Source organism: Culex pipiens, chromosome 1 (genome assembly GCF_016801865.2).
Source record: "Culex pipiens pallens isolate TS chromosome 1, TS_CPP_V2, whole genome shotgun sequence".
In the NCBI taxonomy this organism is placed as follows: Eukaryota; Metazoa; Arthropoda; class Insecta; order Diptera; family Culicidae; genus Culex; species Culex pipiens.
Window position 1 is genome coordinate 19,976,358 of NC_068937.1, and position 25,210 is coordinate 20,001,567.

Here is a 25,210-nt window from a genome sequence, read left to right on the forward strand (position 1 = left end):
CCCTTTAACCGACACAAAAATTTACATCAAACATGTGCCACCAGGATTCTTTTTTTCCAGACGGATGATCCCGTCTGGAACAATCGGAATCATCCGAGTTGTGGCACATGTTGACCAGGTTGACCTCCAGCGATCAAATCGGTCAGAAAACCCGTTTTCTTTTCATCTGTTGAAATCGTCGGTAAAGTAGACCCCCTTGCTGTTTCCAAACGGTAAAAAAACTGCAATTATTCCAGTAAAAAGTAAAAATAACTCAATTTCCAATGGAAATGTTCGCCTTGCACTCTTCTACCCTCGAAAAAATTACCATCCTCCTGAATGATGCCCGGCAGCAACACATGTGTGTCCAGGATGCGTCTGGAAGTCGGCGCGAAAACGGGTTGTTCTTGAACCTTCCAACCTCCTCCGGCGTGTCTCGTGGCCAGTGTTGACCCCGCTCCAGGGGCGATCCCGCCCGAGATTGACATGTCGCGATTTATGTCAATAAATTACCGTTGATTTTCCCCGTGCGAATGGAATCGGTAATTTCCAAAGTCATAAATGAATCATTGTCTAGCTGTCATCCTAGGCGAGGCAACATCAACAACAACAACAACTTGGAGAGCAAGGATAAGTTTTTGGAAACAAGCCCTCGACTAAAATCACTTAGAATTCGTGAAAACCTGATTGAGTGAAAATCACCAAAATTTGAGTAATTTCTACCCAAAATTTGACGTTTGCCTAAAAACTCATTTGTTGGTAATTTTGTTTCGAATAATTCTGATTATTTTTGGGCGTGTAAAAAAACAAAACAATACTACAGCGGATTCCAGTTGTGTCAAATTAGTCGAGAAAATAGCACGATTGCAATTTGGGTGCGTAATTGATGGACATCCCTTCTGAGGAAGATTCAGTTAAGATTTTGTTTTGTCATATAATTGAAATACTAAGCAAACTGATTTCTGAGTGACAGAATCATACGTCGATACTCAACTTTTGTGACGTGGCTCGTTGACTGATATGGCTGTTAAACGTCAGCTTCAAGCTCATTCGCAAATTACGTGACACCTTTGAAAAAATAAATAAATAAGGATTTGAGAGTCTTCTTTTGTCGGATTTTGCTTTATACTCAAAAAAATGTTAAACTATCAATCTTCACTTTGCTGTCAAAACTGACAGCAAACGTCGATAAAGCAGTCCTAGCGAAACATTTGTCATTCCTCTCACACTAAATTAGGGTGATTATCGCCTAGTCACTTGAACGCCAGATCAACCCAGATAAACCTCTACCCAGTTGCGAATCACAAATCTTCCAAATTGGCCCCGCTCCTCCTCCTCCACAAAGCTAACCTCAAAATTTACGGTCCGCATGGTTCACCATAAAACTCACCTCAATAATCATCACTTGCGTGTTATCAAGATCTACACCCACACACCAGTTGGGGTGCAACAGTGGAACGTGACGATGCGTTCCACCGAAAGCGAACGAGTCCGAGTCTACATTCGGGGGCAGCTCGCTTACAAAAGGGTCTACGGGTTCGGGGGCGAGATAAATCGGTTTGTGGCGAAAAGTGAATAAATTCTCCCGGCAAAACAGTGGGTTTTGTCCGGAACGGTTTAGGTGCGGGGGAACCACCCTAATAAAACTCTGAGTTGAGTTATGAGTTGGTGTTAAATTTGGGATTTCGGAAATGTGTCAAAATACTAACAAATTATTTGTTTTTCTCTCTCTATTTTCATGCTTCTTCTGATTTTGACGAATGCTGTTGAAAAAACAATAGGTAAGTCGTAGTCCTACGTCAAATTTAGCTGTCAAAACAGTTGGAGGGTAAACCTAGAAGGTGCATTCAAAAACTACGTAACAAAGTAACTTGACATTAGCTGATGAAGGTGGTATTCCACTGCGGCAAACTTCGTTTGCAAAAATGTCAAAACTAATCTTTAAAGTAAATTTTGACAACCTGGCAACACTTCCGATTTCAAGCGTCATCTGTCAAACTTTGTTTTCAATTTGCGATGCAATATTTGTCAATCTAGTTTCAAATGGTGGCTCACCGGTTGAATGACAACAATGCGCTTTACAAACGCCATTTTTGGGGCCGAAATTGACACCGTCATCATCATCGCTTGTCTTCTTCGTCAGCGTACACATCTGGCGCGTTCTCTCTCACACAGACGCGCAAAATTTGAATTTAAATCACTTTGAAGGTCAAGTGGTGTGCCATTTTTTGTGCTCTCTTTTGGCGCGAACTTTATTGGGATAGCTTTGGTACAGATGTGTTGTGAAAAAACTCAATACTTCAAATCGTGAATTGTGTTCATGAATTTGAGAACCACGAAGGAATATATTCACGTTTACAGTGCAAATGCACCATACTCATGAATAAACTCCATCGTGGTTCTCATATTCATGAACACAATTCACGATTACGGGAATAGATTTTTTCCGTGTAGAGGAACAAAGTTTAATAAATGGATGGCCTCTTAGATAATCTATTTAAACTTTTGGATTACCAAGACGACCTCTTTGATAATCTAGATATCCTCTTGGATAACCAAGATAACCTCATGGATAATCAAATTAACCTAGACATCTAGAATAGTCTAGACAAACTTTTGTATAACCAAGATAACCTCTTGGATACTACAAATAATCTCTTCAATAACCAAGATAACCTATTGGATAACCAAGATAACCTCTTGGATAATCTAGACATCCTCTTGGATAATCTAGACAAACTTTTGGATAACCAAGATAACCTCTTGGATACAAAAAATAACTTCTTTAATAACCAAGATAACCTGTTGCATAACCAAAATAACCCCTTTGATGGTTTGGATATCAAGACAAATTTCTGGCTAACCAAGAAAACCTCTTAGATAATCTAGATATCCTTTTGGATAACCAAAATAACCTCTTGGATTATCTAGACATCATATTGGATAATCTAGACTATGTTTTAATAGCCAAGATAACCTTTTGGATAACCAAGATAACCTCTTGAATAGCCAAGATATCCTTTAGGATAACCATGATAAATTTTTGGGTAAACCAAGATAAACTCTTGGAAAATCTAGATAACCTCTTGGATAACCAAGATAACCTCTCGGATAATTTAAATATCCTCTTGGATAACCATGATAACCTCATGGATAACCAAGAAACCCTCTCGAATAATTTAGATATCCTCTTGGATAACCAAGACTAACTTTTGGTTAACCAAGATAACCTCTTGGATACTATAAATAACCTCTTTAATAACCAAGGTAACCTTTTGGATAACCAAGATAACCTCTTGGATAATCTAGACATCCTCTTGGATAATCTACACAAACTTTTGGATAACCAAGATAACCTCTTGGATACAAAAAATAACTTCTTTAATAACCAAGATAACCTGTTGCATAACCAAAATAACCCCTTCGATGGTTTGGATATCAAGACAAATTTCTGGCTAACCAAGATAACCTCTTGGATAATCTAGATATCCTTTTGGATAACCGAAATAACCTCTTGGATTATCTAGACATCATATTGGATAATCTAGACAATGTTTTAATAACCAAGATAACCTTTTGGATAAACATGATAACCTTTTGGATAACCAAGATAACCTCTTGGATAGCCAAGATATCCTCTAGGATAACCATGATAAATTTTTGGGTAAACCAAGATAACCTCTTGTAAAATCAAGATAACCTCTTGGATAACCAAGATAACCTCTCAGATAATTTAAATATCCTCTTGGATAACCATGATAACCTCTTGGAAAACCAAGAAAACCTCTCGAATAATTTAGATATCCTCTTGGATAACCAAGACAAACTTTTGGTTAACCAAGATAACCTCTTGGATTATCTAGACAAACTTTTGGATAACCAAGATAACCTCTTGGATAACCAAAATAACCTCTTGAATAACCAAGATAACCTCTTGGATAACCATGATAACCTCTTGGATAACCAAGAAAACCTCTCGGATAATTTAGATAGCCTCTTGGATAATCTAGACAAACTTTTGGATAACCAAGACAAACTTTTGGTTAACCAAGATAACCTCTTAAATAACCAAGATAACCTCTTGGATGACCAAGTTAACCTCTTCGAGTTGGATAACCTCTTTGATCATCTGGATAAACGAAACAATCGATGGATAACAATTGAATAGAAAATCAAGACGGCCTCTTCCAAAAATCGGTGTTTATTTACGTTGACGACCTTTTGGATAATCCTTTGACATCATGGATAACATAAAATTGAGAACTTTTATCTAAGCCTAACTGCATGATTATTGCTTGCAGAAAATTTAGCTAAAAAGATGCGAAAACATAACATAAAATGTTTCAAAAATTAACGAAATATAAGAAAATGATCATAATAATTATTTGGATAACCTAGGTAATCTCTTGGATAACCACGATCATCTCTTGAATGGTCGGGATAACCACTTGGATAACCGGGATAATCATTTGGATAATTATTAACTAGTTAACCGGAAGGACCTCTTCTATAATTCAATGTTTGTAGTCGTTGACGACATTCTGGATTACCATAAGCTCTACAGTCTGACTAATTTCAGCCTGCTGTAACTTGGCTAAATCTTGTTTAAGTAATCCCTCCCACAAACCAAGCCTTAATCTACAGAAAAGGTAAATTTTCCACCCTGAACACACACCCCAACTCTTACATTTTACCGCTTCATTACATGAAGATGAAAGTATAAATTACGCTTCAAACAAGGGCTTGAAATATTAATAGGTTAAATGGTGTAATAAATATCGCACCGCACACAGAAGCAGGATATCTTGGCCAACCCAATCTTACCTAGTACTGGCCTTTTGCCGGTGTGTTCTCGCTTCAACAAGCCCCAGGACAGAGTCGTGTATACTGTTCCGGGCATCCTTTGCCGGAAGTTCCTGCACCAGCTCTAACAAGGCCCACTTTTTCGGGCGAGCGGGGGCTTAGGACTCGTCAGTTGTAAAAGAGGAAAATTAGTTGCTCTTTTCCGGAGCAGCTTCCAGGACTGCATCGTTAGAGGTATCCCTTAGCGCTGGGAGCACTGCCCAGCTGTCAGAATCATTTATTTTAATTTTAAAATTTCCTAAAACATACTATGTTAACCATTTTTACCTTAAAAGATTTCTGAATTACTGGCAACACTGCTCATCTGTCAAAAGCACATTGAGTTTTAAGTAAACAAATAAAATTAATTATTTAAAAAAAACTTTCTAAAAGAATTCTGAATTTCTGGCAACACTGCTCATCTGTCAAAAGCGTCTTTCAGTTTTTAAGTAAAAAAAAAGTTTTTTATTTCCTTCAAGGAAATCCAGACTTTCTGGCAACACTGCTCAACTGTCAAACTTGAGTTTTATAGCAACTCCTCGCCATTATGGCAACCCCAAAAAAAATAATCAAAATTTCGCACGCCCCTCAAAATTGGAAGCCAAGGGTTCGTCCTGAAATTCAACCGACGCAATGGCCCAAGGTCCAGCGGACCGGTGATCATCGAGAAAGAAGCGGACCAGGATATCTTTCAGGACGCGCAATGAAGTGTGAATCATTGTCGTCGTTATCTGGTACGGTACGGTACGGCGGTGGAGCGCAATTGGCCCGCTCTAACGGGTCGGGTTCGGAATAGTGAGGTTATGTTGTGTGTTCCCGGGCTGGCCGGAATGCTGGTGCAGGACAAGATTGAGAAATTAATTAAGTGCGGTGGATATTTTTTTTCGGGGGGAGAAGGCACAGTTGTTGAATGCGTTCTTTGGGATGTTTGAGAGTGGCTTTTGACGTTTGATGAAGTGGAAAATTTGTTAAGAGATGGTGATAGTTGGAATCAGGGTTGCCAAAAATTTGAAAGTATACATTTGAAGTGGTAATTTTGACACTAAAAGTAAAAAGAGAAATATCGCAAATTTGACAACACTGCTTATTGTGATAAATTGTCAAATCAGACAATTTTATCAGAATTTCTACAGATTTTAACTGAATCCAAAACGTTCATTTGAAGTGTCTAAGTTGTGAGAAATTGTCACCCAAATTTTATCCAAGTTAGCTTACCTAGAAATGAGCTTTGTTAATTTAACTCAGTTTTTGGTAAATTTTGTTTTGAGATTGCTACTATAACATTTAATTATTTTTTTCCCAAGTTCCAGTAAATTTAACATTCTTTAAAACTAATATCAAATCTTGGGAAAAAAACGTCTTCCAACTCATTAGAGACTAAGGATTTGCCAAACTTGACGGTTTGATTTGCCAAACTTGACAATTTTTTTCTTAAAAAAGAGTTTTTTTAAACCTGGCTGATTTGAATTTTAACTTTACTTTTGATTCATAAAAAATCTTAGCAAAGTTGGAAATTCGGCAACACTTCTTATCGAAACAAAACGACAAAACAAACATTCTATGCAGATTTTGAATGAATAAAAGCTACACGCTCAATTTTTACCTATTTTCAAAAAAAAACACAATTTTAAACAATTTAAAAGCATTTTAATCAGTTTTCAATGATTTTCAACGATTTTTAACTATTTTTAGCAATTTTAACAATTCTGAAATTTTTAACAATTATGAAAAAAATTAACATTTTTTAAATTTTTTTTAACTTTTTTAAACAAATTTTATCAATTCTGAACAATTTTGAATTTGTTAACAATTTTTTACATTTTTTACAATTTTTAACAATTTTTAACAGTTTTAACAATTTTTAACAATTTTTTAAATAAATTCACAATTTTCAACTATTTTTAACAATTTTGAACAATTTTTAACCATTTTTAACAATTAAAAAAAATACATTTATATACAATTTTATTCAATTTTTAACAATTTTGAACCATTTTCAACAATTTTTAATAAATTATAACATTTTTTGCATTTTTTTACAATTTAAAAAAAAATTAAAATTTTTCACAATTTTTTTAAATTTTAACAATTTATAACAATTTATAACAATTTTTAACAATTTTTAACATTTTTTAACGATTTTTAACAATTTTTAACAATTTTTAACAATTTTTAACAATTTTTAACAATTTTTAACAACTTTTTACAATTTTTAACAATTTTTAACAATTTTTAACAATTTTTAACAATTTTTTACAATTTTTTACAATTTTTAACAATTTTTAACAATTTTTAACAATTTTTAACAATTTTTAACAATTTTTAACAATTTTTAACATTTTTTAACAATTTTTAACAATTTTTAACAATTTTTAACAATGTTTAACCATTTTTAACAATTTTTAACAGTTTTTAACAATTTTTAACATTTTTTAACAATTTTTAACAATTTTTAACCATTTTTAACAATTTTTAACAGTTTTTAACAATTTTTAACAATTTTTGACAATTTTTTAACATTTTTTAACAATTTTTAAAATATTTAAAAAAAAGTATCAATTTTTATCAATTTTTAGCAATTTTCAAAAGTTTTTAACAATTTTTTATTTTTTTTCAATTTTATTCAATTTTATAAATATTTTTACAATTTTTTACAATTTTTTACAACTTTTTACAACTTTTTACAACTTTTTACAACTTTTTACAACTTTTTACAACTTTTTACAACTTTTTTACAATTTTTTACATATTTTTACATTTTTTTACAATTTTTTAAAAAAAAATTAACATTTTTTTACATTTCTTTACGATTTTTAACAATCTTAAACAATTTTTAACAATTTTTAACAATTTTTAACAATTTTTCACATTTTTTCCATTTTTTCCTTTTTTGCAATTTTTTGCAATTTAAAACAATTTTTAACAGTTTTGAACAATTTTTAACAATTTTTTACAAGTTTTTACATTTTTTAATTTTTTTACAATTTTCAACAATTTTAACAGTTTAAAAAAAAATCAATTTTTATCTAGTTTTGTTAACAATATATAAAAAAAATCCAATTATATGTAATTTAATACATTTTTTTACAATTTTTAACAAATTTTAACAATCTTTTCCAATTTTTACGGTTTTTTACAATTTTTTACATTTTTTTACAATTGTGAACAATTTTTAACAACGTTTTATCAATTTTTAACATTTTAGTAATTTGCATCAAATTTTAACATTTCTGAACAATCTCTTGGAAAATTTACAATTTTTTACTATTTTTTACAATTTTCATCATTGAAAATAAATAACGCTTTTTTACAATTTAAATAACAATTTTAAACAATTTTAAACAATTTTAAACAATTTAAAAAATTTTTAAACAATTTTAAACAATTTTAAACAATTTTAAACAATTTTAAACAATTTTAAACAATTTTAAACAATTTTAGCCAATTTTTTACATTTTGTTTATTTTTTAACATTTTTTACAATTTTTTACATTTTTTAACACTTTTTACAATTTTTACAATTTTAAAGAATTTTTAAATAATTATAAACAATTTTTAAATTTTTTTACAAGTTTTATGAATTCTAAACAATTACAATTTTCAACATTAATTTTGTTTTCGTTGGCACTGTTTTTTTCACTCAACTTTCAATAAGTTTGCACAATTCTGAGTAAAATTTACCCAAAAACTGTGTCTCAGAAGTCTATCCAAAGCTTAATTTTACTAATTTCTGGGTCGGTGTCAATGCAATCTATGTAATTTTGAATTATTGTTTGAAGAACACTCTGATTCATAAAAGCTCAGATTTCCCAATAACTGGTCTCAAAAATAAGTTTAATTAAGTGTTGAATAGAATGATAAACAGTTTTGGTTAACTTTTTTTGTGTCTTGACGAAATCTGAGTAATTCTGTTTTTTTTTCTCTAAACTTTTGGATTAATTTTGAATAATTTTGAATAATCGTGTGCGCCAAAATGTCAACAAATGACAGTTATTCAGTGTTGTCAAATTCACCGATTTGTTCAAAATATGTAGATTAGATAAGGTAAGGCAGGTTTATGGAGCTGTCAAAAAGTTGTTGCCACGAAAACCAAACCAAACCAAAAAACGCTTTTGAAACCAACATATTTCTTCAAAAAATAAAATTCAGCTGAAAACGGGCATGCTAAACAAAAAAAAAAAACTACAGAAAAAAAAATCCGGTGCAAATTGCTCAAAATTTGTTAACATTTACACTTTTCTGAAAATCTCCATAAAAAATCCGGTTTCGTACTAACTATTTTTTGACAGCTCGCAAAACTCGCCTTACCTTATCTAATCTATATGCCTTGTGAGTTGTTATTCTTTTCAAAATTCAAACATTATTTTTTCATGAGTCATCATCCAATCCCAACTCTTTTCAAACCCTTTTCAACATGTACCTCTCTTCGCCAAAACGCCACCTGACGAACCTTGAAAGAATTCGCGCGAACGCCCTCCTGCGACGTGCCCTGTCATACAAAGTGCCCTATTTTGGGGGGGTTCGTCGCTCGCGCCGACGGCCACACACGGAGGTTTGACACCCCCAAAACGTGCGTCATTCGACCATTTGGCCATTTTTTGTGGGGACATAGACAAGTGGATTGAACTCTTAACTGTCAACTTTTAATTTTAGGATTGGCCACAGAGTGGCGCTGTTGAGGCAATTTGACAGTTTTAAAATGTTTTTGTTTTTTCGATGAAAAAAATCGTCTTTTTGTCTGTGGTTAACCCTCACCATCGAGGTGAGGAAACCCTTTACTGGCACGCACGCACACGTGTGCGTTTACGTGGTGTTGCGAAACCATTATTTTGCACTAACCGTATAATCCTCCTCGCCATAGACTGCGTTTGAAGACAAAGCACAAACATTGAAAAGTGAAATTTTGACTGTTAAATTTTGCTGCTCAAAATTGGGTAAAGGAAACTACAAAAAATGCACAAACTAGCACTAAATGAGCACAAATCTGTGTCATCTGTCAGATTGTTTTTTTTTTAATCCAGTGTTGCCAAATGTCAAACTCGCACTCAACATCTAACGCCAAACTCTATGACTCCACGGGACGTGTCAATTTTTGCGCCGCCGACTTCAAATAAATTAAATTGAGTTTTTTTTTTAGGTTAAGGTTGTCGGTCACCAAGACAAACACAGCGAACTCCACAACAAAGAGCAGCGAAAAAAAGTTGGCCAGAATTAGTCTAAATTTGACGACGCCGGAAGAGGGCGACCATGTGACACCGCGGTCTCACGCGCGCGAAATTTTGGTCCAAAAAAAAGTCTTCGAAGAAGATGAAGAAGAAATCGCCATATTTTTTTCTTTTTCTTTTTTTTCTTGGTGACCATATTAGAGAGAGAGGGATTTTCGAAAGACTCTTTATTAGATAATGGGTGAGGTTATTCGCGACATCGTTTGTCTCGGTTTTTGGGGCCAAAAGTGAGAGGGCTCGCAGCGGCGAAACGTCGCACAATTGTTGTGACATCATGCGAAATGTCAAACGGGATGGTTGCGATTTTAGGTGGCGCTGCAATTAGCGACTTTCAAGTTGCAGGAAGTGGCTTTTTCGATTGGGAAATCGCGAAAAATTTTGAGCAAGGTTGTCAAGTGTCAAATGATGACATTTGCAATGTTAAGAATTTGCACAACACAGACAAGTAGACGTTACTTTAAGTAATATTTTCATGATTTATTTTTTATGGCGTGATTAATTTCAGGTTTTCGTGACCCATTTTCATGATATCATTAATTGAATTTATGAACATATGAATTAGATTCATGAACTCATTGTTTAGAATTTGTAACTCATAAATAAGATTCATGAACTCTTGAACAAGATTCATGAACTCTGGAATAAGATTCATGAAGTCATGATATAGTTTCATGAATTCATGAATTAGATTCATGAACTCATGAATAAGATTTATGAACTCATTAATAAGATTCATGAACTCATTAATAAGATTCATGAACTCTTGAATGAGATTCATGAAGTCATGAAATAGTTTCATGAATTCATGAATTAGATTTATGAACTCGTGAATTAGATTCATTCATAAGAATTATGAACTCATGAATAAGATTCATGAGCTCATGAATAAGATTCATGAACTCTTGAATGAGATTCATGAAGTCATGAAATAGTTTCATGAATTCATGAATTAGATTTATGAACTCGTGAATTAGATTCATTGATAAGATTCATGAACTTATGAATAAGATTCATGAACTCATGAATAAGATTCATGAACTCATGAATTAGATTCATGAACTCATGAATAAGATTCATGAACTCATGAATAAGATTCATGAACTCTTGAATGAGATTCATGAAGTCATGAAATAGTTTCATGAATTCATGAATTAGATTTATGAACTCGTGAATTAGATTCATTGATAAGATTCATGAACTCATGAATAAGATTCATGAACTCATGAATAAGATTCATGAACTCATGAATAAGATTCATGAACTCATGAATAAGATTCATGAACTCATGAATTAGATTGATGAACTCATGAATAAGATTCATGAACTCATGAATTAGATTCATGAACTCATGAATAAGATTCATGAACTAATGAATAAGATTCATGAACTCTGGAATAATATTCATGAAGTCATGAAATAGTTTCATGAATTCATAAATTAGATTTATGTACTTGTGAATTAGATTCATGAACTCATGAATAAGATTCATGAACTCATGAATAAGATTCATGAACTCGTGAATAAGATTCATGAACACATGAATAAGATTCATGAACTCTTGAAAAAGATTCATGAAATAGTTTCATGAATTCATGAATAATATTCATGAACTCATGAATTAGATTCATGAGCTCATGAATAAGATTCATGAACTCATGAATAATATTCATGAACTCGTGAATAAGATTCATGAACACATGAAAAAGATTCATGAACTCTTGAAAAGGATTCATGAAATAGTTTCATGAATTCATGAATAAGATTCATGAACTCACGAGTTAGATTCATGACCCCATGAATTATTGTGAGTGAAAGGGAGAATGATAATCTTCTGTAGCTCAAAATTCAAAATGAAAACTCTAACCATAAATCCCCTCAAACAATTCAATTTGATTTGTGAACTGACGAAACCAATGTTTGTCGACACTTTTGTTTAATTTACGTCCAAACAAAAAACCAGAAGAAGAAAGATTCTGCTTATCCCACAAATCTACCCATCAATTAGCCTCTTACAAAGGGGGAGAGTGCCAAAAGGCCATCACCAGAAGGAAGGCAAAAATCTCAAATATTTGCTCACTCTCACTCTATCTATCCAAAGAATTCTGCAGATTCGTTTGATACCGAAAAATCAACTTGATTTACTTTTGCCACTTTTGACCGAAAAGGCAAACGGCGAGGAAACATCCTGACGACAGCACAATTGTCTTACGAGGTTGCTCCCCCCTCCCCCCTTTGGAATGAACATATGTCACACAGAAGTCCTTACTCAAAACTAGCAAGATAAAGTCACCTTAATTGCACTGAAAAAAAAAATTAAAGAACTGTCAAAAACGCGTGCTAATAAGCTGTGGTGAATTTAAATTTACCGTGGTGAATTTCCGATCATTCAAATTGACCGTTAAAGTTTTGTTTACAACTTTTGCAACAGTGCCAAAAGCCCCACTTCTAAACTGTTTACATTGCAGAGCATGATGACGATGGTTCAGTTGCGAGAAAGAAGAAGAAGAGTCAGACTGAGTAGTGTCATATGCAAACAATCATCATCGTCTCGTCGACGACGACGCAAAATCAACCGGCATTTTCTGCAGTGCTGGGAGCACTGCCATGTCTTGCAAGGGGGTTTCCTTCAACTTTTTCTTCAACCAAAAAAGGGGGTTTTACACTTTTCTTCTTTTTGATCACAGTCGATTGGGGAGGATTTGTTTTTCTGTTTGCCTTCTTTATAATTTAAATAAAATTAGCTCGAAAAATGGCGAATCTTTTTTTTTTTCAAAAAGTTTCAAGCGTAGCAAATTGGTTTGTTTCGACTAGTTAATTAGCGCCCACTGCAGTACTCTAATTTATTGATTGTTCGATTAGGGCTAATTTGAGCGAGCCTGCTAATAGGCGGGGAAAAGACTTGTGCAATTTGCACATATTATAAAACAAAACTAAAATCAGAATTTGCTTCTAATAGGTTGGAAAAGAATTCAATTCTCAATTCGTAATGTGGAGATAAATCAATTTGAAATGAATAAAAAAACTTCATGACTGATTAAATTTAACAAAAAAATATTTTTTTATATCTAAAAAAAGTACTCGTTCAAGATATCTTAAATTTTAATATTGTCTGCTTTTTCAGTTTTTGATGTTCTTAATTTGTTTTCGATTTCAAAAGGTTTCAAATTCTCTTGACACTTCAATATTTAAACGTGTCTTTGAAATATTCTAAATTGTATAATGTGACATTTTTTAATGATATTTTTCAAAATTATGATAACGTGTTGGCTCTCAGTATGTTTTTAAATTCAATTTTTTTACGTTCACTTTTCTATACTTTTCAAACATAGAATAGAGACCTGGCAATTTTAATTTACATTCAATTGAAATAAAGTAAAACATATCAAATTTATTATCAATTGAGCAAAAGGCAAAACACTTGTCGTAATTTTTAGAATTACAAGATTTTTGTTAATTTTCTTAAAAATATATGCAAAAAAAATCATTCAATGATTTTACATAACATTTTTGTTAATTTAGTTTTAACTTAATTTTTAATTAAGCTTTTTTTTGCATTAAGCTTTTATCGCAAGTTTGCTTATTTTTCTCTTTCTTTCATTACTAGTTTCGTTTTTAAATGTTTATATTTTAACTTTTTTTTCATAATATAATTTTTTATGTTTTCATTCTAGGTTTTTTTTATATTTATTTGCATTTTTTTTTAGTTTATGTCGTTTTAAATCCTAGATTGCAATAAATCTCACTTTTTTTACATTTTCATGTTTTTGTTGTTGTTGTTTTTTCATTTGTTTTGTTTCAATATGTTTTTTTTTAATATGACTTTTAACCTTTCTTATTGTTTTCATAACCTGTCTCATCTTTTTTTTGTCTTTTTACTTGTTTATTATTGATTTTTTTTCTTTACATTTTTTTAGTTATTTTTTTAATTCTTTTGTCCAACTATTTGTATCTGATTTTGAAATTGAATTTTATTCCTTATTATGAAAATGTCTTGTGACTTTATTCATTTATTTTCAATAGAATTCAAGTGGCATTGTTTTACATTTTTTATTTTGCCTTTGTTTTTTAATTTTCAAAAGTTTTTGCCTTCTATAGTCTCTCATTGTTTTTATTACCAGTTTTGTTTAAAAAAATATTTCGACATTTTTTATGGTTAATTTTTTTGAGATTCATTTTAGTTTTTTTTTATTTATTTCATTTATTAGTATATTTGTAACTACAATTGTATTGATATTTATCTTAATTATTGAAGATTCAAATCATTTTCTCCTTTTAATGTTTTTTTTTCATTTATTTTTCAATATCAATAGGTTATTTATTTTTCTTTTAAATTTGACTTCAAACTTTTCTTCTTTTTTTAATTACTAGTTTTCTTTTTATATTTATTATTTTAAAAAGTTATTAATTTTTTAATCTTTAATTAAACTGTTTGTATCTCATTTTTCTAATTGATATTTTTTTTCTTAATTATTAAAACGTCTTGTCTTTCAAATGTTAATGTTAAATTTTCTTATTGTTTCCTTAACTTTTTCATTTTTATATTTAGTATTTATACATTTTTTGTATTAGTTTAATTTGTTTAAAGGTTTCCGTTTTTATTTCAGCTATTTTTTATTCTTTTATTAAACTATTAGTATTTGATAATACTTCATTTTTTTTTTCTAAATTATGAAAATGTCTTGCCTCTTGTTTTTTCGCATTTTTTTGATTTTTTTTTTGTTATTTTTTTCATTGTTTTTATTTTTTTGTTCGTTTTCCTTTATATTTATTCTTTTTTTTTATTTGAATTTAAATTTTGTTAGTTGTTTTCATTTTATTTTATGTGTTTTTAAATTTTTATCCTCAAGTTTGTTAATTTTTGTATTCCTTCATTAAAATATTTTTATTTAGTTGTTATTGATAGTTTTTATTAGTCATGAAAGCGTCTTGTTTTTGTCTTGTTATTTGTTTTCAAATGCACTTTTTAAATTTTTTCATATTTGCAATAGTTTTCTTTTGCATTTGACTTGTAATTTTTCTTGTTGTTTTTATTTTATTTCTTTGTCTTCTTAAATTTTCTTTTTTTTTTACGCAAAAAAAACTGAAAATAAGTTTATTTTTATTGTTATTTTGTTTTGCATTTTCATCCGGTTTTTGATTGATATTTTTTTGAATTAAGAAGACGTTTATTCTGTTAATTACTTTTCAAACTCACTTTTATGTAATTTTGATGTTTTTTTACCTTTTTTCATTTTTTTTAATATTTTCTTTTGAAAAAATATCATAATTTTGACTTTCAACTTTTACATGCTTCATTTTCAAATTTTTATCTATTCAAATTGCTCATAATTTTAATTTAGTTTTGCTTGTTACTTCTTACATTTATTTTAAGCAGCTTCTTTAGCTTTGAACACCAGTTTGATTTGAATGTCTTTATTTTTTTTTTATTTTCATAAAGACAATTTGTTTGTTTTGTAATTGAGTCAATTGTTTTGTTATCGTAATTTATACATTTATCATTCATTTTGATTTTTCCCTGTTTTAATTTTACTGAATAACTTATTTAACTGATCTGTTTTTTTAATTGTTTAGATTTTGTAAGCAATTTATGCAAAATTTCAATATTCAGTTTTTATATCCATAGGTCTTTGTTTGTTTACTTAGTATTTTTTTGTGAAATTTTGAAATTTTCCGTTTTTAGTTTGTTTTTGTGATAATGTTTTTGTTTTTAATGTTTTTGTCTCTCACTTTTTTGTTTTTTTTTTTTTCAAAAAAGTGGTAAATAAATACATTGTTTAACATTGATTGATGCAATTTAATTAAAACGTAGGCTTTTTACGTTTTTTTTTTTAATTTGTAATTTTGAGACCACACATCGGAAAAAGACGTAAAATCTGATTTAAAAATTACGTTCATAAATTCATTGATATTTCGCAATTTTTTGACAGTTGCATAACTAGTGTTTCATACATATCATTTTGTAATACAGTAGTTGTTCGGTAACTGGGCTGAGAACGTAGCCCAGTTACCGAATGCTGCTCGCTAACTGAGCTGAACGAAAAATAACGAGGGGACCATCGATGCATAATATTTTCCTGACGAAATATAAAAATAAAAGTTACTCAAATTTATTTACAATGCTTACTTTTAATTTTTCTTTAATTGTGACTTGAAATTGAATAAAAGTTTGAAAAAAGTTTTTTTTATTGAACAGGCTTTTGGCATCCATTAACCCCTCGGTAATTTCGGTTTGTTTTGGTTTTTTGACGTTTGTCTGCTTTTTAACTGGGCTACGGCCCAGTTATCGAGCGCCCAGTTAAAAAGCAGCCCAGTTAAACAACGCCCAGTTACCGAACAACTACTGTACCTTAAAAGTAGGCTGGAAATTTGACATATTTTTTTTAATTATATTTTTTTCATTTCTAATTTTGATTTTGAACAATTCTCGAAGAGAAATCAGTTTTTTTTTTCAATTAAGTTCATAAAGATTGTACATTCAATTTTTTTCTGTTTCTGTTAATTTACTATATCTTTTTTTTTTGCTTTTTTTACACGTAGTTACATACATTTTCAAGTAACTTTTGCACATGTCCGCATGAATGTCCCACATGCAATTCACAAGCAAGCAAGCAACATTTTAGAGGACATTAAAAACAAAAGCTAAATACTTTGCTTGATAACATGATAAATCTATTTTTCGCAAAATAAACTTAAATTTGCCTTTGTAATTAAGTTTTTCCACAGATTTTTTTGCTAAATTTCTTATTGAAAAAAGAAAATAAAGCTTCATATTTTACATTTTTCCAAAAAATAGATCAATATCGAGCAAAAAATTAAATTTTGTTAGAAGTATTTTGAACATTTTATATAAATTTAAAAAAAATCATGTGAAATTCAACACTACCCTCCCCGACGGTCTCCGTTCAGCGTCAACCTGCAGAAAAATCGTGTGTCTCCATCGTCGTCGCCTCCGTGTTGGCCAGAGACCACAATCTTTCGGTAACAAATGTTTCCGGTTCCCATTTTCTTGTCCAAGGAGGGGATGAGCAGTGCGGGGTAGTTTCTTCGTTTCGCCAGACACGAACATTCTCGTGGTCGAAAAGGTATATTTAATTTGTCACCACACACTCGCACCTTCAGCAACTTTACCCACATTTAAGAACTTGTACTGTTCTGTTCTTACCTTAAACTTAAGGGTTTGAGGATGGTTGGGGGGAAACCACCAACAATTTGTGCCTTCTTGCTTGCTTTTTTTTCTTTTTTCGGAAAATGTCAGACTTTCCTGCCTGTACACCAGCATGAGCTGGGTAGCTTTTAAGTGGAAAATAATGAAAATTCGTTTTGCGTGCACCTTCTTTCTCAGGATGAGGGTGTTAATTTTCAACCTTCTTGAACCTGCAAAGCCGCCCGGAAGTGGACTGCAATTTAGGAATTAACCTAACCTCGAAAATTGTTACCAATTTGGACCACTAATTTGTATTGTTTTCTTCCCCGTTTTCTTCTCGCACAGGAACAGCACTGACACAGGAACAATGGACCAGCAGTACTGTCTCCGCTGGAACAACCATCAGTCCAACCTGACGACAGTGCTGACGACGCTGCTGCAAGATGAGAAGCTGTGCGATGTCACGCTGGCCTGTGACAAGGGCATTGTCAAGGTGAGTTGGAGTTGCGGCCACCCGCCACCAGGGTGGCGCCACCGGCGCTTGAGAGAACACATTGCTCTATTGTTCTCTTCTCTCATTCTCTCTTTCTCCGAAAACAGGCCCACCAGGCGATCCTGTCCGCGTGCAGTCCGTACTTTGAGCAGATCTTCGTCGAGAACCGCCACCCCCACCCGATCATCTACCTGCGGGACGTCGAGGTGAGCGAGATGCGCGCCCTGCTCGACTTTATGTACCAGGGCGAGGTGAACGTCGGTCAGCACAACCTGCAGAACTTCCTCAAGACGGCGGAGAGCTTGAAGGTGAGAGTCATTTTAAATCTGGAGTTGTCCGGGAAACTGATTCATATCTGTTGGAACCTGTTCAGGGAACCCCAATCTATCATACCTTGACGAAACTGAAGCGTTTACTGACTTCAAAATTTGTGTTGTGTAATTTGATTTTTTTTTCAATTGTTATGATTTCAAAAAATTTAATTTCTGAAAAAAATACTATTTAGCAATTTTAGAGATTTTTTTTTCTTTCTTCTTTATATCGACTTAAATATATTTGAACAATTTTAATATTTTTAAATTTCATCACAAATCAAAGAAATGTTTTTGAATAACTGAATTATACGTTCATTGCCAATAAAAAAAGATCCTGCTTTGGAGCTTTTCAGTTTGACCAAATTTTGTTTAACAAGGTCGTCTACTTCTACTTCTCTCCTGAATGGGGTAGGGAGCGTTCTTACATTACGTAACGCAACAGTTTAGGTTTAAAAATCCCTCCCCCTCCCCTTCTCGTAACAGTCTTCCCATACTTAAAGTGTTACGGCGGAAGGGCGACCGACGCGGTCAATAAAACGCGGTTTAGTTTAATCGAATAAAAGCGCGTGTATTTAGTTTAGTTTACTTTTCAAGAATGAGGCGAAGTCAAGCTTCCCTCCAAACCAGCGTTTGACAGCTAGCGCGTGCACTGGCGGCGCAGTAAAGTGGGGGCACACGGGTTGCAAGGGGTTGCACACTCAATAATACTAACAATAGTTTGTTGCATAAATCGTTGTTGTATGAAGTCCCCAACTGCGTTACGTAATAATAGAACGCTCCCTTACGAAATATTTGGGTGAATTCGTTAAATGTCTTATGAATCTAACTTGAAGAGTTCATTTTAGATTTTTATTTAAGTTTCGAAATTATTTATATTTTTTGATTATTTTGTATAAACAACATTACATTTTTAACATATTTTAAATTTTGAAAAAGGTTAGAAAATGGTTTCTTGGGGCTCGTGCAAAAACCACGTAGTCTAAAAAAAGTAAAATTCAATGTTGTTAATCGGTAAAATTATCGTCGATAATATTATCGTCTAACGATAAGGATAGCGGTAATCGTTATCGTCGGAACGAAAACGATAATCTATCGTACGTATTTTTCGAAAGTACTAAAATTTTCATAATTTGCAATATGGATATCAAACGAAGCGAAGTTTTGTATGCGCTTTCACTTTTTTATAGTGTTTATTTTTTGAAAAAAAAAACCAAAAAAATTCACATAATACTGTATGTTTTCGAAAATACTCAAATTTCCAAAATTTGCAATTTGAGTATCAAACGAAATGAAATTTTGTATGGTTTTTCACTTCATTAGATTTTTTCACAAAATGCTGTATTTTTCGGAAATACTAATATTTTCAAAACTTGGGTATCAAACGAAGTGAAATTGTGTATGCTTTTTCACTTTTTTGTAGATTTTTTTAGGAAAATACTTAAATGTTCACAAAATACTGTTTTTTTTTCGAGAAAACTCAAATTTTCAAAATTTGCAACATAGGTAGCAAATGAAACGAAATTGTGTACATTTAAAAAAAAAAGTGAAAAAGCATACAAAATCTCGCTTCGTTTGCGACCTATGTTGCAAATTTTGAAAATTTGAGTATTTTTGAAAAAAATACAGTATTTTGTGAAAATCTCAGTATTTTCAAAAAAACTACAAAAAAGTGAAATAGCATACAAAATTTCACTTCGTTTGATACCCATATTGCCAATTTTAAAAATTTGAGTATTTTCGAAAAATACAGTTTTTTTGTGAAAATTTTAGTATTTTTCAAAAAAGACTTTAAAAAAATGTGACATAGCATACACAATTTTGCTTCGAAAAATAAATATTTTGTGATTGCTCGATTTTATTTATTTAACACTAAAAACTCAAATCAATAAAAAAAATCTGTACAAAATATTGCATCGTCAACCCATTCACATGTTTAGAAAATAAGTATATTTTAAATACGGCATTTTGTGAAAAAAAATTCCACCCGAAAAAAAAAACTCATCTAAAGAAGAACTCTGATGCGAACTCTCGCATCGTTTTATGCCCATATTGTAAATTGTTAAAAAAAAATGAGTAGCTATTTTTCAAAACATCGATATTTCTAAAGAAAAATCATCGTTATAATTATCTGTATTTCGTGAAAATAATTAATACTCTTTTCTGGTAAAGTCCATCCCTTATTTTTGCATCGTTTGATACCAATACTTAGTTGTAAAAAATTAAGTAATTATTAATAAGCATTATTTCGAAAAGTTTCGGTATTTTTAAAAATTTCGGGTTATTTTGGATCGTATTTTTTACTGATTTTTCATAAATACGGTATTTTGTTAAAAAATAAACATATTTAAAAAAAGTGAAAATTGTGGTATTTAACACACTTTTAAATTTTGCTTTGTTTGATACCCATATTGTGAATAGTTAAAAATTTAATATATTTCAATTATTTGGTGTATATAAAATAATTGAAAAAAAAAACAATAATAAATTCATCTTAAAATAAGATTTTTTATTAAAACATAGAATACACAAACATTGCTAATGGATAGCCCACAAAATCCAGTCGAGAACAGAACACTGATGAAATCTTCAAGTAGTAGACGAAAAGAAACAACTCGCCTCTTTGTATCCACAAATTAATATTGCTTATCTGGCAACACTTTCAAATGTCATGAGCACCCATAAAAAAATCTTTTCAAGGCCAAATTATGTAGTGATTTATGATGCAAATATTTTCCAGAGCAATTCTTTCTTCCATCTTTGCAAAGGTTATTAATGAACCCTTCCGATGATACCAAAATACATAAACAGTCTGGTAACACTGTCCACAGATATCATGACTTGAGTGGAATTCGTAGAACTGGACACGCAATTGGATTGAAAACTTAACACAAAGTTACACAGAAAAAAAAATGATGGTAATATTCATCAGGAAATGGTGACAGATTTTGTGGCAAAAAAAATGATTAATTCTACCCCAGAAAATGATGAATTTTCATCAGTTTTTGATGAATATTCATCAGGTTCACATTTTTACACATTTTTTATGTAATATTAATCATAAAAAGAGGTAATATTCAACCTACCAAATTTTCAACATTCCAAAAGCCAACTTTTTTTTCTGTGTAATATATTATTGCGGGCGTCAATAATTAGAGTTCACGCGCGGTGATACGACCGCAAGATAATGGTCGCATGACAACTGCAGAACAAATTATTGGCTGTTGTCAAAGGTTGCCTTGAGTTTTCAGATGACTTTTTGGAAAATATTCAAAACAAACCCAGTTGACAGCCAAATAAACGCAGAATTTCAGTTCAACTTGCTGTTTTCTACACTGCGGTAGTTAGGCGGCAATAAGCTCCTGTCACTCACAGCGAAGGAGAAACGTGATTTTGAGCATGAGCATGAGCATGAGCATGAGCATGAGAGACCACCCATGGTTGTCCTTCTCCGTTGCTGAACAGGACCGTAATACCCTATCAGCACAACCGATCATACGCTTCAACGATCTGGTGATGTTTCTCTTATCAACAGCATGCATGAATGCGCTGAAAAGATAAAACATCAAGATCATCAAAACTAGAACTGCTGCAGATAGGTAACAGTCATTGGCCACCAACGGCGCCCGCCATGTCAGTTTGTAGATCTCGAGGGGATGGGACGGGAATGTTAGTTAGCACAGGCTGCTACCAAGGGTGGGTTCTATACGATATCCACACCCCCGCGTGTGCCGGAAAACTACTTCTACTTGGGATTGTGTTAGTAGGGAAGGGTAATGGTCAGGATTCATCATAAAAGATGATGATGTGACCCAAATAATCGATAAGTTTTGTTTAATGGGGTGATGTATTATTCCCAAGGCAAGCAATCGGATGCTGCTGTTGAGACTATTCCCGTTTATTTGTGATTATTTACGATTAGATGGATTATCTTAGGCAGCCGGCTGTGGAAAGATAAAACCACAAAGAATGTATTTAACAGGTAAGATATTAAACTCTTCGTAAAGTGTTTAGTTCGAGTGGATCATAGACGATTCAAGTTTTGAATAGTTATAAGAATAGCGACCGATAACTGATGAGTTACGAAGCTACAAGAAGCTACAATCGCGTAGGAGAAATACTCGTTATCATGCTCTCCGGGCTATAATGCTGAGAGTTTTTTCACGCTTTTTACGGGAAACGTCTTTTCGAATTTTAAGTTTATACCTCGCAAGCGTATAGCGCACCAACAAAACACATATTTTCAAATCATAGAAATAATACAAGAAAAAACGGCTATATAATTTATCAAACACGGCGACGAACGCGCAAAACAAAACTGACCCGACGCGTTGCTCGGACTAAACTGTCGGACTAAATTTGTTTATTTATTAATGAAAATTAATATAAAATCTATTACTCGACTACCGAAAAACGCTACCCGTTCGTTTTTATATCAGCAGTATGCTTACCCTGAAACCAAATATTTCATTAGTAATGTTCATACTCTTTCATTCATTCATTCACTCAGCCAATCACCCAAAAAACTAATTGATTTAAATTACTGTTTTAGAGACTTAGAATGTTCAGTGGAGAGTTATGCCTAACGTTACGTAATTTTAATGTTTTGCCTTCCTCACTTTACTGGGGAAAGGCTATAAAATCACTCGAAAAACGAACTTTTTAGTTAGACCTCCTAGACCTACCTTCATTTGTACATATCGACTCAGAATCACCAGCTGAGCAAATGTCTGTGTGTTTGGCTGTATGTAGACATGTGTACCAAATCAATGTCACTGGAATATCTTGTCACAGGCTCAACCGATTTTGGCCGAAATGGTTTTAATCGAACCGTCTTAACGTCCCCTAAGTTGCTATTTAAATTCATGCAGTTTTCTCATGTATTTAAAAAGTTATGTTAAAAAAACTGTTTCATATTAAATTAAAGTTATGGTAAAAAGGGTGGTTTTTTCATGAAACCCTCACATGCTATATATTTTTAGAAAGCATATGAGAAGACCTTTCTTGTGGATTAAGAATTTTCAAGATCTGACTTACCTATCTAAAATTACAAGCAGTTTAAAAAATGGTCTGAATTTACATAACCTCAAATGGTCCCGTCTGATCGCCACGAAAAAAGCCTTGTAGAGGGATGCCATTTTCCTGAAAGGCGGTGTCTGTATAATCTTGACAAAAAGTCTGTAGGAAGTCTGTTTTTTTTTTACTCGTCACTTATTTTTATTAGGACCTCTTAGGTGCTGCGATCACGTTAGGGGAGATCCATAAACCATGTGGACACTTTAGGGGATTGTAATCACTCTATAAATGAGAGGAAGGCACCAACCACCTAAAGGTGGATTAAGTTACGTTTTTGAATTATGTTTTGAATGAGAATCATATTGTATCAAAGATAAGACCTACGTAGATTTACATGCTGCTGTTGAGAGTACTTATGTTTATTTATTTTTAAGGTTTTAGATTATTTGAAATGGTTAATCTTAGGCAGCCGGCTACGGAAAGATAGATCCACAATTTAATGTCTTTGAATTGAAATCAATGCTACTTATTGGAAAGTTTTTTAACACCGTACAGAAAACCACGCTCGATTAATTGTGAATAACTACAAACTTTACCCTTCTTTAAAACTAAAAATTATGTTTATATCTAAAAAGTCTGCAGGAGGTTTGTATTTGCTCCATATGGCAACACTTCGGTGGAGCGTTTACGATCCACATGATCCACAAATGTCAAACTTCTCCCGTTCATTCCAATCTCACTCACACACTCGCAATGCAAACAACATGAAACGAACTCACCAAATTCAGCTTTGGTTGATTTTGGTGAGATGCTGGCCTTCTTGTTGGCCTTGGCATCGGCCAAAAAGCAAGACAGCGAATCCAGTCCTCCGGCCGTCTAGTGTAAACAAAATCCTCCACCGCAAAACTCCGAGCTCAAACTTTCACTTGAAAGCTCTGATTCACGAGGACCTACGCACACGCACCCAGGTCATCTTCAAGCCAAAGCTTTTAGCACGGATCAAACGCACTGACACAGAAGCGACATTAATTTTTTCGGATCCTTCTTATTCCTGTTGTTATTTCCTTCGCTTCTCCGTGCTTCGATCTAAATCCTAATTATAACCAACACCACTAAACAGTCCCTCGCTCACTGCATGCCGGAGGGCGTAGCGCTAGCGGAGACGCCATATTCTTGACAAACAAAACGAAATCAAATCGCGGAAAAAACAACCTTACATACAAGGATCACATTGAAAGTATCCAGGTTAAATGTAACAAATATATTAAATGTTTGTATCCACTTATAAACAGGAATTCTAGACTTTGTCTCAAGAATAAACTGTTAATTTATAAACAAATTTTCAGACCTGCCATGCTTTATGCTGTGCCGATCTGGACAAGCTGTTGCTTAACCAGGAAGAAAAAACTTCAGAGGATTCAGAACAAAATTCTGAAAATGATTCTGAAACTTCCTCCCTGGTTCAGCACCAGTGAACTTCATCAATTAGCCGAAGTTGACACTTTGGATGTTATGTCCAATAAGATAATTGATGCATTTCGACAAAAATCATTGCAGTCTTCAGCTGCATTGATCCGCTCTTTATATAGTTTATAAGTTAGTTTTAAGGTATCCCTTTTCCCTTTTGTACATGTAGGACCTCCTACATTTGAAATCACTGAATAGCGAAAGCTACAATATTTCATGAATAAATGAAAGTTGCTTGCAGAGGCGCCGACTAGTCCAAAATGTTGGGGGGGCACGGTTGTTTTCCGAAATCGTTAGGTGAGTGGCGATTTGATGTTTAAGTTTATTGTATATCACGAATTTTACCAATTGTAATATTACGATGTGATAAAAGTTTTTTTCATCCGGAATCCATTTTTTTTTGAAAAAGATAATTTATTAAAACGTGATTGAGAATGTTTATTGGGGGAATTTTTTATATGTTTGGAAGGCGAATTCCTTCTAATTGGCATATTCTCACTTATTTTCCAGAAGTAACAGTCAATAATAAAAATTATCAGGTATTTAAAATTCAACAACACAAATATTCTAAAAATGAAATCAAAATTAAAAAGCAAAAATTTAGAACTTTAGAAATTGGAAAATGCACATTAAAAAACATTTTTTTTTTCAAATCTGCAATTTAAAAAAAATAACAGTAAAAAATAAATATTCCAAAATTTAAAAAAAAGCTTAAAAAACCCTAGGGTTAAAA

General features: G+C 32.2%; 1 protein-coding gene across 8 annotated transcripts in view; it reads left to right on the forward strand.

Annotated features, from left to right (window-relative positions):
* LOC120416924 (sex determination protein fruitless) overlaps positions 1-25,210 on the forward strand; it is a 456,860-nt gene that overhangs the window by 365,657 nt on the left and 65,993 nt on the right. For all 8 annotated transcript variants that reach the window (XM_052706115.1, XM_039578832.2, XM_039578835.2 and 5 more), the window contains 2 exons: positions 17,536-17,683; positions 17,791-17,991. In XM_052706115.1, coding sequence (XP_052562075.1) covers positions 17,536-17,683; positions 17,791-17,991 — 349 coding nt within the window. The remainder of the gene's footprint in view (positions 1-17,535; positions 17,684-17,790; positions 17,992-25,210) is intronic.